This window comes from Bubalus kerabau, chromosome 10, assembly GCF_029407905.1.
Source record: "Bubalus kerabau isolate K-KA32 ecotype Philippines breed swamp buffalo chromosome 10, PCC_UOA_SB_1v2, whole genome shotgun sequence".
Classification (NCBI taxonomy): Eukaryota; Metazoa; Chordata; class Mammalia; order Artiodactyla; family Bovidae; genus Bubalus; species Bubalus kerabau.
Window position 1 is genome coordinate 52,297,296 of NC_073633.1, and position 19,183 is coordinate 52,316,478.

The 19,183-nt window shown below is 43.9% G+C and overlaps 1 protein-coding gene across 7 annotated transcripts in view; it reads right to left on the bottom strand.

Annotated features, from left to right (window-relative positions):
* TLN2 (talin 2) overlaps positions 1-19,183 on the bottom strand; it is a 499,060-nt gene that overhangs the window by 107,766 nt on the left and 372,111 nt on the right. For all 7 annotated transcript variants that reach the window (XM_055537745.1, XM_055537738.1, XM_055537740.1 and 4 more), the window contains 4 exons: positions 7,073-7,281; positions 6,092-6,211; positions 4,829-5,026; positions 3,634-3,773 (listed from right to left, as the gene is read on the bottom strand). In XM_055537745.1, the coding sequence (XP_055393720.1) occupies positions 3,634-3,773; positions 4,829-5,026; positions 6,092-6,211; positions 7,073-7,281 (667 nt within the window). The remainder of the gene's footprint in view (positions 1-3,633; positions 3,774-4,828; positions 5,027-6,091; positions 6,212-7,072; positions 7,282-19,183) is intronic.

Genomic DNA, 19,183 nt, shown 5'->3' on the forward strand with positions numbered 1-19,183 from the left:
GGAGTAAAAAAATAATACAGTTTAAAGCTCTCTAGGAAAGCAAGATGCCAGCAATCCAGTTGGAGAGGCAAGATAATGAACAGACAATACATGAAGGTGCACCAAAGGAAGCAGTGATGGGAGTGTGACATCAGACAGGACCGGAGGGACACAGGCAGGACTTGCTGGGAGTGAAAGAAAATTAAAGCCTTGACCACAGGTGTGGGCTCTGCCTATTAGGGAGAGCCAGACAGGGACCACAGCGATTGTAAAGTCGGGGCTCAGCAAGATCCCAATTTGGATAATGGGAACAGAACATTGTAGAGGAGACTAAGAGACAGAAGAAGGCCCAGTGTATGCTTTTCTACTTTATAGCATGGAATTGCTTTTTGGTGGGTCATCCTTTTCCACCATCTCTGGAGCCAGAAAGATGCCTGTCTGGCAGGAACCTCAAGGCAAAGGGCAGCATGGGAAGAGGCACCTCCTGCAAGGCCCTAGGGAGCCCTAGGAAACCGGAAAGCAGCAGAACACCTGGCTTAGGACGGTCCTGCTGCTGGAGGCAGTGGGCATCAAGTCTTCAGCTCCCAGGAGCCCTTTTGAGCAGGGTGACTGTAGTCTGAGAAGCAGCTTGGGGGTGCTTGGAGGTAGAACACTCCTTTTTTTTTTGGCCACTGCAAATTGGTTTTTCACTTCCTTGACTAAGTTCAGGGAGCATCAACTCAGCCCCAAATCACAGGAAAAGCTGATAAACAATTACAAGAGAGTCTCCGACCCACCCACCTGGCCAGAAAAGAGCCAGAGCCAAGCAGTTACACGGGAAGAACAACAACAAGCCAGACACTCCACAGAAAATGACTTCCTCCCCATGAGGCATCAAAAACCAAGGGACCAGTTTGTACCAGGGCTCAAATGCAGAATGATGAGCAAAGCAAAAAGCACACATACTCTACTGCTCTCCCAGAAGTAAACCTTTTTTTTTTTCCCTAAAGCAGGAAGAATAATGGTGACTAGAAAGAACAAAGAAAGAGTTCAAGTCTGCTGACATAGGAGCAAGGTGGAGCTGAGTCGGTCCAGGTGTGGGTCCCTACAGTGGCATGTCTGGGGTCTTTGGACATCCACACGGAGAGGGAGGGCATGGCTGTCTTGAGAATAGGGAGGAGTGGGACTGCAGATGAGGACAATAACCATCAGATTCCTGCTACCCAGCTCCAAAGGTGCTTATACACAGGACTTTTGTGAGGCCCAGAGAGGATCGCGGCGGTATACCCTGGGTGTGCCTGTCCTGACTGGACCGGGGCTATCCTTTCTTACTCACAGTGTGTGCCCACCACTGGGCCCATATCAGGCATGCAACAAAAATCGGTTTAATGAACAGATGAAGTAACAAGAGAATGAATGATTGCACCCCATGGGCAGAGCTTTACGCCAAAGAGGAGCTGGCCTGACTCACTCAGGCAAGCTCCCACTGGGAAAATACCCCAGGGAGCCAAGCTTGCCAAGAAGCCAAGAAGAATAGGTCAGCAACTTCCTGCAGCAGTTCCAACCCAAGACTATCAATTCACGTGATGATTTTTGAGTGCTTACTTGGCTGTGGAACCATCAGGCTGGGTATTCTCCCTATCAACTGCTGAAAGCCAGGACAGACAGGGCAACAGCAGCTTTCTCACCTCACCTCCAGGGACCTTCCTCAATGTAACCACCAGGGGGCGTGCAGACACTCACAGAGCAAGGACACCAGCAATAAGCTTTCAGGTCCCGGAGTCCCTTCTTTAAGGGGCTTTCAAAATGCCCATTTATACTCTCCTTTCCTTCCCACAATTTACAAGAGATGTCAGCACGCCTCTGAGTTGGAAACTGTAATTTTGAAAAGGGGCAAAAAATTGAAGATAATGAAAAACAACTGAGTTCAGGTAACTGGAAACATTCGCTGCTTTATACAAAGGCTGTTCTTGGAAAAAAAGTGATTAAGAGGGTTTTATATCAGAAATAGCTGCTCAACAGAGAGGATATCACCGTTCCTCCTCATCCCCACCCTGAGCTCAGGAGGGCATGCACCTGCTGGAACAATCTCAAGCAAAGCACAAGATGGAGGTGGGGAGATGTGAGTACGTATCACATCACCTAGTAGCTCTCGCTGTTGTTTGAAGGTAAAGTATGTTTGGGCTCCCAGGGGGCACTAGTGGTAAAGAACCCACTTGCAGATCCCCTGAAGGAGGGCATGGCAAACCACTCCAGTATTCTTGCCTGGAGAATGCCACGGACGGAGGAGCCTGGAGGGCTACAGTCCCCAGGGTTGCAAAGTGTCAGACATGACTGAAGCAACTTAGCGCTCAAAGTATGTTGATGAGAATGAATGAAGAAACTCAAAAGTTTTCAAGGGAGTTGCTCTGAAATTATCTAAATCCCCCCATAAAAAATAATACTGCAAACAAAGAGGAGGCCAGAGACAGGTATTAACCAGTGGTACCAAGATACCTTGTCTATTGGGAATGGAACAAAGCTCAAGGGTGATGTGGGCTATACACAGTCCTGTTTTGTGAATGGGAAAGTTAAGACGGGTTGAGTGGTCTGACCAAAGTAACCTACTTAGTCAAGCAATGAAGTCTGTATTAGAATTTAGGACTCCTGATTCTGACAACTTAAAAAAAGCCAGGAGAGAGAAAGACATTGGAAAACAAATAAGCCAACAAAACCAAATTTTAAAAATTTTAAGTAGAATTCAAGCCATGCTTTTTAAAAATCACTCATCTGCATATTTTGAAAATGTTTCCAATTAGGCTACAAATCCTAACTGTCCTGCATTTACTCTTTCACTGCTGTTAGTTTTCCAATAGAGTGATACTAAGTAAGGCTAAGAAAACAGGCCTACACCACCACAGAATTACAGAACACCCTACCCCCTTGGTTCAGGAATATGAATGTGGGATTACCAATATAAAATCTTCCTTAGCTATCATTGCAGTTTCTCCAGATACCAGCATTCGATCACTAGTCACTGAACTAAATTCCAGAGTGGACGTGGAGCAGAAATTAATATCATATTACCTACTTCCTTGGGTGAAAACAACAGCAAAGAAGGACATTCACATCATCCCAAGTTCAGATTCATGTTTTAATATATTCCCCCAATTTACTCTCATCACCACCCCCTCCATCCTGACTTTGAGCCCTTCTGCACGTGACAAAGTGACCATGTTTAAATCTAGCTAATTAACATGGGTGCCAGGCTCATAGTAGTAAACACACAAGAAATGTTGAATGGCTAGTTGAGCATCTTTTTTTTTTTTTTAAACTTTTCAGCATCTTCTGATTTCTTTTTAAAGAACATATGGTACTTTCATAATCTGAATGATATTAGCCCTACTTAAAAAAAATCTAAGCCACTATATTTATAAATCAATGGAGGCCTTCAGTCTAAACAAGTCCTCCTGAAAAGGCTTTAAGAGGAGACAGAAGGCATCTTTAGTGGAGAATGCGCATGCAAATGAGCCCATTTAATAAGACACCAGCATCTATGTCACTCTCGCTTCCAACTCTGAGAACAGAAGGTTAGCACCTCTTCTTCACTCAGCAAAAGCAGCAGGATGTCAGGCGGACCTCGCAAACACTGATGTTATTTAACCAACATGAAAGCCCATTTTGTTCCACACTTACCTTGCAGCTGCAGCCAGGAGATTTTTCGCATTGGGGGCTCCTGGGTCTACGGAGAGAGATTTGGCAGCTAACAGTAGCTTGCTGGAGGCCATGGAGATATTCTTGAGGTTCCCTATGACCTGGATCTGGTCTTCTTTCGTCTGGAAGGTGAAAAGGAGCTAAAGTAATTAGGGGCTGCCCATTTCTCCTAAGCAGTATTCAGAGCGAGGAGCAGTACCCTGAAATGGAAGGAGGTTATCTGTACAGATGGCATGAAGCCCAATTAGTCTGCAGACGCCTAGCGTGTCGAGACTCTGCCTGGTATCTACTGTTCCCCAAACAGATTCCCAGACCGAGATGCACACAGAGGCACAGAAATCCATTCCCAAGTGGGTCAGCCAAGAACTATGCTGTATCACAAGTGTGGGTATTAATGGGGGGTGTGGGGTGGGGAGTGAGTAAGAGAGTCAACAGACCAGGCCACAACCCAGCATCTTGCTCAACAGTGCTGGAGTTGTCCAGGGGCTGGCGCATCCCAGCCTGGTACATACAACCATCACTGCCTGGACGTTGAGAGCTGACTGCATCCCAAAAGCTTCTGACTCTGGAAATAATACATTGCTCACCCGGCTTCCCATCCGAGAAACAGCCCTTTGTATATAACAGAGTAAGAAGCATGCTGGGTCCCACTTTGAGGGAGTTTAAAGCAAATAAATAGCTCGCAAATAAATAGCTCAGTGAGCTCACCCCAGACCAGTCATCCTCCCTTGTTCTAAAGTAGGGGTTTATCTGTTCATCTGAAGGAGGTCATTTTGAATCACTTCATACTCAGGGTTAGACACAACCTTTTCAAATGGACTCACCAAACCTGAAATAACATGAGTTTTTATAGTACCATACTACATTTGAAGTATAGGATGCAGGGCTCTCCTCCTTCTCTCCTCTGCCCTCCTTTCAAAGAGTATAAGATGATGAGTTCTGTTGGAGGATTGTGGCAGAAGTTATCGGTCATCTTCATCTCACACATAAGCTAACAGCGTCTTTGGGAATGCCATTCCTGTAAGCTCACGAAGCTCTCTGAGCAGCAAAGATGATGTAAAGCCGTGGGCTGTTCACAGCTTCCCAGCTCCTATTTGCTGCTTAGCCTCAGGGGCTGACAGTCCACCAGAGGCGAGAGGCAAGGGTCAGCTCCACTCGGCAACTCCCTCCCCCTCACCTGCGCCTGGCCTGCCATCTCAATGCCAGCATCGAGGAACTCATCGAAGTCATCACTGAACTTCCCGGAGGCTGCGGCCAGCTCTCCGCTCTGGCCCCGGGTGGCGTGGACCACTTCCCCCGCAGACTGGTTCAGATCGGCGGCTGCTTGGTTCAGTTCACTCTGGGCTTCCTGGAAGGGCTTTGTGCTTGGCGGTAACTGTGGGAAGAGGGCACAATTGCAGAAGGAGTTTTACTGAGTGTAGGAGGAATGGTGGATGCTGCAGAGGGAAGACAGACTCTCCAGGATGCATTTCTGAATCATTTAGGTGAAAAGGCTCTGTGTGGCTTGAGCCCACGTTATGTTTGACCTTCAAAAAAATAATACCCATTCACTCATTCACTTAAATTTGTTGAACACTTATTCAGTGCTAGACAGAGTGGATCTAAAAATAGTAAGGACGGCTTTCCACAGGGCTTCTGGTCTCCTAAGTTGCAAAGCCAAGATTCATACCTGGACAACCTGACTCTGGGATCTGCTCTCTGAACCCACGCTCTATCTTGGCATTCTCAGATGGAAACTTGCAAAGTTTTAGCTTTTTGGTACTAAAAGGCAGATGCTATTAATCTTTAAATCCTATTTTTCCAAACGAATAGCCACCAATTTTATTCATCAGTTGGTCTCTGCTAACAATATAGCTTTCCCTCAGAAGTGCCACTAGCAGAACTGAAACTGTTGGTAAAAAGTTCTAGAGAGTTAAGCTAGATTGTATGAGTCACACCACACCCACTGTCTGCATACCTGGTTATGTACAGGCACGCAGCAGAGAAGAAACAGAGATGAAGAAGGCCAAGTCCCCCCAAAGGGGGCTTACAAAAAAAGAAGGGAACAAGCTCCACAATGAAATTCCACAGACCACTCACTCTTTCAGTGAGTTCCGGACACTTGCATCCCTTTGTCACCTGACTGTCATGGCCTGAAATGTCCTGATGAGAGGTCAGATGATCCAAACCTTCCCTGTCAATAGCCTGCCCCATTCTTGGCTCACAGGGATAACCCAAGATCGAAGGGCAACGTGGGCTCAAGGAAAAAATAAATTTTAGACACTCTACCTGGGAATTCGGCTGATTGGAAAGCAAAACAAGGAAAAGGCAAATAGGCAGGAAAACCAACCCCTAAGGGAAGGCGAGCTACTCAAAGGGTCCCTGGAGGGGAGAAGACCCCACCTGCACCTGAGGTGAGCCCAGGCCTCCAGGTACCCCTTCCCGAGCCAAAACCTCTCACCGAGTCCACCAGCAGCTTCTTGCTCGACTCCCCAATGCTCTTCAAGGCCACATCCACATCCTTCTGCCCAGGGAGACAGTTCACGCAGTTATTCAAGGAGTGAGAAACGGCTTTGGCCACCTGAATACACAGAGGGAGAAAAGCCCTGTCAGAAAGCAGCTTCCAGGGCAAACAGACTTGCACATGTGTTGGGAGTGAGCAGAGCTAAAAGAGACGGAAATGACCCGCCAGCATCTACCTGACACTGTTTACCATTGCATCAGGGCATTTAGGCCTCTCAGTGGCGTGAACATCCTGTGTCTTGGCACCAGCATGCTCTACCTGCTCTGGAGGCCAGGCCAAGTCCTGACTGTGACTCAGATACAGCCCTCCAATATTCCGTCAGGTTCCAAAACAAAGATGGCCAGTACCAACAGGAAGAGAAACAGTTCCCTGCTAGGGAGTCCTGCAGAGGGCCCGAGGTGGAAGGAGGCCCCGAGCTCTTTGGATCACTGTTAGGCAGGCCTGTGATGAATTTCTGCTCAGTGACCCTCTGGTGCCATCACCTCCATACCTCATCCAGCTCAAGGGCTGGAGGGGCGCTCTGAGCTCTTCCAGACCAGCTTGGAGTTTGCCCACACACTGCCTTTAAAGGAAGTTGTGAGGCTCTCCGTCTGCACTCTCTGGGAACTCATCTGAAGACGCACTAGAGAGAGTTTAAAGCGTTAAGTTTCTAAACCAAGTGTATCTACCTCACCTCCCAGGCCAGGAAGAGGGATACATGTAAGCACACTCGGGCCCAAGACAAGCTTGCTATGTCCAGGCCCTTCAAGTTCCAAGCACAGGTCTCAACCAAACCCCTGTACTTTCTGTTGACTGAATTAAGATGATCTCACGTTATGGGGGCTACCAGGCAAAGCTTCTGAAAGTGCTCATTACTGGGTGACAGCCTGTCAACATGTCACTGCGATGGTGACCTTAGCTGCCAGTTCTGGACCTCACCTGCGCTAGTCTCTGCTGACTCTCGGCGTCTCCGGGTGCAATCAGGGCCTGCTTGGCCTCTTGGATGAGCATGGCCGAGCCCTCCATCACGTCCCGGGCGGAATCCAACATGGCGCGCGCAGCCGCCGGGTCACTCGTGGATGCAGCCACGCCCCGGGCAGCCTGGGCCAGCGTTTTCAGAGCTTGGGCCGTCTCTCGAGCAGCCACCCCTGGGGATTTAAAAGAAAAAAGCCCACCAGACTTTCTATTAGGTTTCATCCAAAAGCCATCCTTTTACTTGGGAGTAAATCTCTAGGTCCTTCTAAAGAAAAGAGAATCCTCAGACAGTGCCTGGCACAGGTAAGCTCCAAATTGCTTTTTATAAAATTTGAATTGATGTGCTTCTCAAAGAAGTAGCCCATGCCACTGGCTCTGGGCTGCTCCAAGAGGGATGTTACAACAAATGCCACACTAAAATCTATTTCCTTCTGCACTGTCCCATCTGTCCTTAGACCTCAAATGCCAAGTGCACAGGATCCAACTCACAGATAAATCATTCTAATTCACTTTTCTTTCCAGTCATTTCTATCAGGGCATAACCTACATACAACAAAGCGAACAAGTCTCCCAGGAAGACTCACTGAGTCTGTACAAATGTGTACACCCATGTACCTGACATCCAGATGCAGACGGAACATTTCCATCACCTGTACTCCTTCCCAGTTAATAGACTCTCACACCAGAAGTAATCCCTATTCTAGTTTTTATCACCTTAGCCTAGTTTTACCTGCTCTTAACCTCCATGTTTATTGAACCACACAGTAGGTGTTCTTTTGTGTTTAGTTTCTTTCTCTGACCGTAACGCTGTGAGATTTACCCATGCTGTTATACACAGCAGGCCATTTCTTTTCCTTGCTGCGTAATATTCCATTATAGGAACACAGCAACATCTGCTTATCCATTCTTGCTGGACATTTGGGGACTGTTTCCCGTGTGGATTATTGTGAATAAAACTACCAGAAAAATTCTCATAGCAGCATTTAGGTAGACAAATGGAAGTGATTCTAGCAGATTTAAACCTAGGAGTTGAATTCCTGGGCCACAGAGTAAGTGTGTATTTAGCTTTGGCAGATGCTACAAAACTTCTTCAGAATGTTTTTGCCATTTTACACTCCACCAGCACTATATGAGAGTTCAGTTACTCTGCATCCTGGCCCAAACTTGCTATTGCTAGATTTTTTTCTTTTTAGCCAACTCTGATGACTGTTCAGCTGCATCTCACTGAGATTTTTCTTTTTGGTGGGGGTGTGGCACTGCTCGACATGTGGGATCTTAGTTCCCTAACAACAGATTGAATTCATATCTCCTGCAGTCCACAGATTTAAAGTCTTAACTACTGGACCACCAGGCAAGTTCCTTACTGAGGTTTAATTCTTCTGCCCCTAGTGAGCAGGGATGTTGGACACCTTTCTCAATGGCTGTTTGGACATCCTCCTTTGGGAAGTGCCTGCTCATCTTTAAATTTACTTCTAAAGATGATGGGATTTGGTGATAAACTGTAAATATAAACCAATTCTTAAAAAATGATAGGACTTCCCTGGTGGCACAGTGGATAAGAATCCGCCTGTCAGTGCAGGGGACACAGGTTTCCCTGGTCGTGACGATTCCACATGCCTCAGAGAAACAGTCCAGAGCCACGACTACTGAAGCCCACACCCTCAGAGTCTGTGCTCTGCAACAAGAGAAGCCACCACAATGAGTACGCACACTGCCACGAAGAGTAGCCTCCGCTCACCGCAACTAGCAAAAGCCCGCAAGTAGCAACAGACTCAGCACAACCAAAAATAAAGCAATTAAAAAAACTTTAAAAACTATAGCACCACCTCTCATAGAAAGGAGAGGTGCCACCCTACATGACACCTAGTACTTGGCACATCCAAGAAAAGGATGAAGACTGGAAATGCCAAAGCATGTGACAAAAAGCTCCTAGAACCTGGGGAACTGCAGAATATCCAGCCTCAAAGCTTGTCTCATGAAACCATTTCAGATGAGGACCAGTGCTGCAAAGCTTCTTATCTGTGGACACACTTGAGATCTGAGGTTTCTTACATCTCAGATGTGTAAGAAAGGGGTCAGACCCTGCTCAGTGCTCTCTGGGACACAGAACCATGAGGGATTCTTGTCAGAACCCACAACATCCGCATGAAAAATTCAGATCATTTTCTCTTTCACCACAGGCTTCGGGTATAGGCCAAAGGCCTCATCTACAGGCTTCGGCTGGGTGGTCTCCGGGCACCACTGAGCGTGGCCTTTACTGCCGCTGATTCAGCTGAGTGGGCACAGATGCAGCAGGTGGTCCTTGCCTTACTGGGGACGAGGTGACCTAATACAATAAAGAATGTGAAAGGCCCCGGACCCATAAAACAACCTCACAGTGTTGCAGGCTGGCTCATCTGTAAATATTTAGGCAGCCACACAGCTGGGACATAACTCTACAATCTAATCAAGAAAAATTACAAAGCTGCCAATCTGCCCTTTATCACCTGGCACTTCTGAGCATAGCATGTGGAATGAATGCATGTTTTTTAAAAAGTATTTTTTATGGAAGAGGAGAAAACATAAAGATAAATAAAGCCAAGGTGAAGCAGACAGACACGCTGAGCAGAAGTCTGCATTTTATGCTGAAGTTGCTGGCACAGGGTGGAAGGACATCCTTGCTCAGAAGGGCCCCAGGGTGGTTAAGACCTTGTCCAGCTCTGGGGCTGGCGAGCTGCGTGGTCTAAACTCCTGCCACCTTTTCTCTCTGGGCCTTGGTTTCCCACAGGTTGTAGGAGAGGATGAGACCACATCTTTGACCAAAGAAAATTCGACACAGTGATTTCTTAGACCTCGCCTCCTGACTTCCTACAGGGACTCGTGAATTTATCTGAGTTGTATGATTTTGGAAGAATAAAACATTTATCACATCCAATTAGAAAAGTCATGATCATGCAAAAATTATTCACCAAAAACCTTTTATAGACTCAGACAGTTTTTCTAAAAGGCAGAAACCAGGAGAGTGGAATTCCAAAAGCTGAGGCATATGCACCCTATGTGTTTTCTGCTGAGGACTCACTATGAAATCTCTAGGCACATCAAGAATCCTCTCTGGAAGGATTAGGTTTTGGAGAAAGCAGAAGCCACACCAACAAATGGATGAAAGAGGACCACCAGATGCCAGGGAGCCCAATAAACATCCAAGTCTGTACATGGCTGAATTTATGGCAACGTTCTCAATAGTGATGTTGGTTATTATCAGGGTCATGTGTCCAAGCAATCACCACTCCCCCCCTGCCCCAAATTATTCCTGTAGTCAAGGGTGCAACATACCCCAAACTGCCAGTGGGAAACACTGAAGCAGACAACTATTTCAATAACCACAATCCTTGGAAGACACAGATTACGTTCATAGTATTCCTGCCAGCTACTTCTCAAAATACTGGGTTGGCCAAAAAGTTCGTTTGGCTTTTTCCATAAGCTGGAAGTGAAAAACCTGTACGAACTTTTTGACGAACCCAATACATTCAGCAACAGAGCTTAAGGAGACACATTAATAATATGAAATACAGGGGAATTCTTTATCAAATTATCAATCCTGATCAGAACTCATGTAGATTGTGTGTAGACAGCATTAGATCACGTATCAAATTCACAAGGGAAAAACCATGTATGCATACTCGTAGCTGATTCACGCTACTGTAAGCAGAAACTAAGACAACATTATAAAGCAACTATACTCCAATTAAAAAATAAATTTAAAAATTCATGTATGAAAGATTTTTTTAACCTGCCCCCAAAGGATCTGGAAAGGGTTCTATGTAACTGTAATCAGACGAGACTACATGCATTTTGAACACCATGCTGGCCAACCACCCCCTCCCCCCACCCGCCACCCCAGACACATACATCTACATTAGAATGCAGTCCAGGGGTAGCTTGTGTATAACTTCTGAATACCCCACACATCACAGATGTGGAGAGGGAACTGACACCCAGGGAGAAGTTGTCCACACTCACGTCCTCTCCCTGCTTCCCATCAACTCTTCAACTTTATTGAACAGCCTTCAACAGGGAGAGTCAGTGACTTAGTTTTTCCTTAAGCCAAGTGGATGCTTAAGTCCCTCTCTTCAGTGTCTTTCTAGGCAGACACTGAGCTGAGAGACATCCCTTTCTCCTTGTTTCCTTGCTCTAAGGATGCACATTCTCGTGTCTTTCAAAGATTTCTATTGCTCAGCCTTCTCCTCAAAGGGTTCGGCAGGGTTATATCTGATAAAATTTTTCTTATTGTACCACTACCCCCACCCCAAGGCAAACTTCTCTACCTCCCTACCATGGTATCAATCAACACCATTTTATTCAAAATTTAAAAATATTTATCTCCAGCTCAGACTTCTCTACTGAGTTCCGGAAGCAAATATCTAGTTGCCTAATGAGCGCCTCTCTGTGGATATCCTACAGGGACTTCAAATTGAATCCATTTGAAGTTGAACCTGGAATCCTGAAATTCCAGCCCTCAACATGTCTTCCTGTGATACAGTGTTTATACCACAGTGTGTTCAGCCATGAGGCTACACTTAGAGCTGTCTATGTTACTTTCCTTACTCTCATTCCTACCAACTTCTAATCCACTGCCAACAATTGTCAAGTCTCTTTGTCTTTAATCCATCCCTCATCTCCAAGGCCATTTCTAAATACAGTTTTACATTTGGAAGTTCTCAGATCACATACTGCTGAAGCCTGGTGTGAAGGATTTTGAGAAAAATCTTGTCAGTGTGTAAAGTGAGTGCAATTGTATGGTAGTCTGAAAATTTGTTGCATTGCCTTTCTTTGAGATTGGCATGAAAACTGACCTTTCCCAGTCTTGTGGCCATGGCTGAGTTTTCCAAATTTGCTGATGTATTGAGTGCAGCACTTTAACAACATCCCCTTTTAGTATGTTACATAGCTCAGATGGAATTCCATCACCTCCACTAGCTTTGTTTATAGTAATACTTCCTACAGCCCACTTGATTCCAGGATGTCTGGCTCTAGGTGAGTAACCACACCATAATAATTATCGGGTCATTAAGACCTTTTTTTGTATAGTCTTCTGTGTATTCTTGCCACCTCTTCTTAATCTCTTCTGCTTCTATTAGGTCCTTACTGTTTTCTGTCCTTTATCCCTTTATCATGCCCATTTTTGCATGAAATGTTCCTTAGGTATCTCCAATTTTCTGGAAGAGATCTCTAGTCTTCCCTAATCTATTGTTTTCCTCTATTTCTTGGCAATGCTCTTATCTCTCCTTGCTATTCTCTGAAACTCTGCATTCTGTTGGGTATACCTTTCCTTTTCTCCTTTGTCTTTCACCTTTCACTTCTCTTCTTTCCTCAGCTATTTGTAAAACTTCCTCAGACAACCACTTTGCCTTCATGCATTTCTTCTTCTTTGGAATTGTTTTGTTCACTGCCTCCTGTACAATGTTACGAACCTCTGTCCATAGTTCTTCAGGCACTCTGTCAGATCTAATTCCTTGAAGCGATTTATCACCGCCTCTTTATAATCATAAGAGATTTTATTTAGGTCATATCTGAATGGCCTGGTGGTTTTCCCTACCTTCTTGAGAGATTAAAATGCCAGTATTCTTTGGATCATGGAGAAAGCAAGGGAGTTCCAGAAAAACATTTGCTTCTCCTTTACTGATTACACTAAAACCTTTGAGTGTGTGGATCACAACAAACTGTGGAAAATTTTTAGAGAGATAGGAATACCAAACCACCTTACCTGCCTCCTGAGAAATCTGTATGCAGGTTAAGAAGCAACAGTTAGAACCTGACATGGAACAACAGACCGGTTACAAACTGGGAATGGAGTACGTCAAAGCTGTATATTGTCACCCTGCTTATTTAACTTCTATGCAGAGTACATCATGTGAAATGCATGGCTGGATGAAGCACAAGCTGGATTCAAGACTGCTGGAAGAAATACCAAAAACTACCAATATGCAGATGATACCACTCCAATGGCAGAAAGTGAAGAGGAACTAAAGAGCCTCTTGATGAAGGTGAAAGAGGAGAGTGAAGAAACTGGCTTGAAACTAAACATTCAAAAAACTAAGACCACGGCATCTGGTCTCATCACTTCATGGCCAATAGAAGGGGAAAAAGTGGAAGCAGTGACAGATTTTATTTTCTTAGGCTCCAAAATCACTGTGGATGTTGACTGCAGCCATGAAATTGAAAAGCGCTTGCTTCTTGGAAGGAAAGCTATGACAAACCTAGACAGTGTATTAAAAAGCAGAGACATCACCTTGCTGACAAAAGTCCATATAGGCAAAGCTATGGTTTTTCCATTAGTCATGTACGGATGTGAGAGCTGGACCACAAAGAAGGCTGAGCACCAAAGAATTGATGCTTTCAAACAGTGATGCTGGAGAGGACTCTTGTGAGTCCATCAGACTGCAAGGAGATCAAACCAGTCTATCTTAAAGAAAATCAGCTCTGAATATCCAATGGGAAGACTATTGCTGAAGCTAAAGCTCCAATACTTTGGCCACCTGATGACAAGAGCTGGACTTACTGGAAAAAGACCCTGATGCTGGGAAAGATTGAGGGCAAGAGGAGGAGGCGGTGACAGAGGATGAAACAGTTGGATGGCATTGTCGACTCAATGAATATGAGTTTGAGCAAACTCCAGGACATAGTGAAGGCCAGGGAAGCCTGGAGTGCTGCAGTCCATGGGGCCACAAAAAGTTGGACACGACCTAGCAACTGAACAACAACAAAATCTCCACAACAAACCACTAACATTTCTTACATGGATAATTGCAACAGCCTTCTCACTGGTCTCAGTGGCCCCAACTTTGTTTCTGATTTATCTGCACATGAAAGAAGGGTAATCTGCATTAAAGGACAATCTGGACTGTGTCCATGGATGCAAACTTTTCAGTATTTTCACATGCTCTGAGATTAAATTTCAATTTATTTATTGTTTTTTAAAATGTGTATTTATTTGGCTATATCGGGTCTTTGTTGTGGCTCACGGGCTCTTCAGTTGTGGGGCTTCGGCTTCAGAGTTGGTGGGTTCAGAAGTTGCAGTGCACAGGTTTAGCTGCCCTACCACACGTGGGATCTTATTTCCCTGATCAGGGATTGGACCTGTGTCTCCTGCATTGCAAGACGGATTCTTTTTTTTTTTTTAATAATTATTTTATTTTTGGTTGCACTGGGTCTTCATTGCTGTGCACAGGCTTTCTCTAGTTGCACCAGCAGGGATGTCTCTTGTTGCAGAGCATGGGCTCCAGGTGCACAGGCTGCAGTAATTTCAGCATGCTGGTTCAGTAGTCGTGGTACATGGATTTAGTTGTTCCACCACATGTGGGATCTTCCCAGACCAGCTATCAAACCCGTGTCTCCTGCACTGGCAGGCAGATTCTTATCTACAGGACAACCAGCGAAGTCCGAAAGGCAGATTCTTAACCACTTGACCACCAGGAAGGTCCCTCAATTTATGTAAATTTGCTTATGAGGCCTTTTGGGGCTTCCCAGGAGGCTCAGTGGTTAAAAAACTGCCTGTCAATGCAGGAGCCACAGGAGATGCGGGTTGGACCCCTGGGTTGAGAAGATCTCCTAGAGGAGGAAATGGCCACCCACTTGAGTATTCTTGGTGGGAAATCCCATCAACAGAAGAGCCTGGTGGGGTACAGTCCACAGTGTCGCAAAGAGTCTGACACTACTGATGGATTGAGGATGTATGCATGACGCCTTTCAGGATCTGACCCCAGCTGACCTTTACAGCCTTATCTTCTCACTGCCTACCTCCCTGCCTTTTACTAGGATCCTTCTCAGTTCATTTGATTAGCCTTCTTCTGCTTTTGGGACTTCACATATGCTGTTTCCAAGTCCACATATGCTGTTTCCAAGTCCACCTAGTTGGTACCTGCCAAAATGAAATTGGGCTATTCCTAGTCTGTTCTTCAGACACCAGCTAGACAGTCTGTCATTCTGGATGTTAATCAGTATCAGATGATACAACTTGTAAAGCAGTCCTTCCTTCAGTAAAAATCCATTTCATCATCTACATAAAATTTGGCAAGATTTCAGCCATGTGCAGAAGTTCTTGAAACTACATCTCTATTATGCCCTATGCTTTTAAAAATTTACATACACTTCTTCTCCTTAGATACTATGTGAGTTGTAATAATCCTTAAGACCCCTATCAAGTGTCAATTCTGCTTTAGTACCTTCCTTTAGCCTCTCATGAAGACAGAATTTCTCATTTTTACTGTTGTAGGTACTATATTACACTATGCTATAATTCTTTTTGTGTTCTTGTTATGCTTTTATTTTCAAAGTAATAAATATACACAGTTTTTTAAAAAACCAAAGATGCAGAATAACTTACTGCAGATGAATCCTCCCCTCCTGAGAGACAACTAGAAACACTGGGAAAAATATATGAAACATCTGTTTGAAGACAATGGAGAGATACCAAGGAGCCAAGGTAAAGAAAGCCAAGATCCTGAAGAGAAAGCAAGCACTTAGAAGTGAGTACAATGTTGCTTTTCCCTCAAGGCATTTTCTAATTCGTAAACTGCTGCCCAGAAGCTGAGAGGCTGAGCAAAACCTTCTGCAATGGTGTGGGGTTGGGATGCGAAACACATAGTTCTGAGTTCAATTGTCAGAATGGCCCTCATAAACACCACAGGTGTTTGGGCAGCTGGCACAAAGGGCTACATTATGGAACGTACATTGGAAATAGACTTTACAATATCCAGTCAGTTCAGAGCCACTCATATTATGGTGATCTGCTCATTTCTAAACCACCTGCTAAAATAAAAGAATAATCCTCTGTATGGAAGAAAGCACAATCTAGAACCTCAAATTATCTCTACAATGAAAATACCAATGATTAGCATTAAATTTTTAAAATATCAGAAACATCAGGAGATAAGATCAATAATTGAAAACAGAGGGGAAAAAACCCAAAACAGACAACAAGATGCCCATAGTTGATCTTGACATTGGCTCCTCAAGACTGGGACTTTGGAACTTCCCTGATGGTCCATCCAGTGGTTAAGACTGTGCTTTCAATGCAGGGAGCATGGGTTTGATCCCTAGTCAGGGAACTAAAACCTTACATGCTGCATGACCAGGCAGAAAAAAAATTTTTTTTTTTTTTAATTTTTACCTGGGTTTTAGGTAAATGTGAAAAGTATGTTGAAGAAGTTAGATGACAAGATAGAGAATTTCTGCAGAGAAGGGGGAAGTATAAGAAAGCTATCAAAAGACTGGTATAAAATATGACATTAAAAATTAAAAACTCAACAGAAGGTTTAAAGATAGAATAGACACAAATAAACAGAGGAATAGTGAGCTGCAGATTTTAAAAAAGCCCACAGAATAAAGCATGAAGAAAAATCACACCCAACATAGAAGAAAAGCATAGGAGACACATATAGTGAACATGTCCAACATAGGGGGTAACTGGAATCTACAAAGAGGAGAGAAAAAATGGGATGGAAACACTATTAGAAGGTACAGTGGTTGAGTTTTTTAAAACTGACCTAAGACAACAAATCTCATCTTCAAGGAGTACTAAAACCCAAGGCAGGATAAGTAGGCAAAACAGCACACAACAAAACTCCTCTGGGCACAGTGGTTGAAAATCAAAGACTGAGAAAATTCAAATATTCAAAAAAAGATTGAGAAAGTTCAAGTAGCGCTAGGGAAAACTAAAACCACATTACCTATAGAAGAGTAAAGTGACAGCTAACTCCACAGCAGAAATAAAGGAAGCCAGAAACCAAAGGAATAACATCTTCAAAAGCTAGAAGAAAACAACCGCCAACCTAAAACTTTATAATACATAAAATTATCCACCCAAAATAAAGGTTACACAAGGCATTTTTAGGCAAACAACAACTGAAAGAATTGGTCACAGCAGACTCACACTAAAGGAAGTAATGAAGGGAGTTCTTTGGGCAGAAAGGAAACAATCCCAGGGGGAGACACCCTGAGATCAGGGAGGAATGAACAACAGTGGAAAGGTCAATATGGAGGAGCACTTGATTATTACTATGATGCAACTTTGAATCTGTATTGAGGAGGTTAAATATATGTAGAATTAAAACACTCAACAACAAGGAACGAGTTGGAAGAAAGATAAATAAGTGTATGTGTCCCAAGATTCTTGCACTGTCCAGGAAGAGGTAAACATACTAACCTATATTATACTTTTAAAAAATTGTTAAAGAATAGGCAATGAGGACTTTCCAGGTAGGCCAAGTGGTTAAGAATCTACCTGCCAATACAGGGGACATGGGTTTGAGCCCTGTTCCAGGAAGATCCCACAAGCCAGGGAGCAACTAAGCCTGTGGGCCACAACCTTGCTCTGCAACCAGAGAAGCCACCACAATAAGTCTGCACATGGCAAAGAAAAGCAGTGCCCGCTCACTGCGATTAGAGAAAGCCCATGTGCAGCAACAAAGACCCAGCACAGCCACAAAATAAACAAAATAGGCAATGAAAGTACAGAAAACCAATCAAGGGTAACGGATTTTATAAAGCACTTATAGATCTGAAAGAAGGCAAGAAAGGAGAGAAGAAGGGAATCTAGGGTAGGTAGGACATAGAGAAAAGAACGGGTAAGATGACAAATTCAAAGCTCGATGTATCAGTAATTACATTATATGTAAGTAGACCGAATACTCCAACTGAAACGTGAATACTGTCACGGCAACAAACAACTTCTCCCCCCATAAAAGGACAACTGCATGATATAACGGGACACATATTAAATATAAACATAGAGAAAAACCCAAAGTAAAAGGGGAGAAGCTTGATGATGCATACCATAATGAAAACCAAAATGTCTATGCAAAAAACTATAAAACAATATTGAGAGAAAGGAAACCTAAATAAACATAGAGACATTCGTAGATTGGAAGACTCGGTGATATAAAAATGCCAGTTATCTCCAGATTCAGGAAACCCAAATCAAAATCAAACCACCAAGGGAAAAAAAAAACAACCTAAAAAGGCTTTTATTGGTGGGAAGGCACAAATTGATAGGTTGCATCTAAAACAGAGTGGATATAAAGGGTCAAGGAAGTCAGGACTAACTTGAGGAAGAACAGTAAGGTCAGGGCACTCATGTTCTTGGATACACTTAGTATAAAACTGCAGTGATTAGGCAAGTGTGGTACTAAGGTAGGAACAGGCAATTACAGCAAAGAAAAAGAAGCAAAGTTTAGCAACTGATTCACACACACTGATTCACTTAATTTATAATGAAGTGGCCCTCAAGACCACTGGGGAAAGGAAGTACATGGATGCCCCAATGCAAAAACAACTCCACTAGGACCCCATTTGCCACTCAGTTCCAGGTGGATCACAGTTCTAAACATAGCAAGTCCATTACAAACGAACAGGTTCCATTCCTAGAGCACATTCATTAAGCCCAATTTGTAAGTCCAACAAAAATAGCCTACCCAATAGGCTATTTTATAAAAAATAGTTACCCAACTGACACAATCAGCTATTCAGTACTGTAATAGGTTTATAATACTTTACACACAAAGAATGCATAAAAACACACACACACAAATATTTTAAGTCTTACAGTACAGTACCTGGAAAAGTACAGTAGTACAGTAAAACAGCTGGCATACAGGGCCTGGCATCAAGTGAGGCAAGAAGAGTTACTGACTGGACAAGGGACAAGAGAGGGGAGAGGGGAGAGCTGAAGGACTGTCAGCAACAGGAGATGGAGGGCAAGCTGCAATTTCACTCATGGCTGATGCTGATGGGATGCATATTTGCATCTTTGAAAGCTCACAGCCTGAAGGATCATATACAGAGGACTTACTATACGGAAAGTGAAACAAAGCTTCTAGACTATAGCAGCAATGAATATCTTTATGACTTGGAAAAGTAAAATTGTTAAATGGGACACAAAAAGCACTAACCATAAAGGAGAAGTACAAATTGGACTGTATTAAAGTTTAAGTTTTGTTTATCAAGAAACACCTTTAAGGCAGTGAAAAGGTAAGCCACAATATACGTGACAACTAATTCCTGCAGATATATAAGGAAAAGACAGAAAACCCATATTTT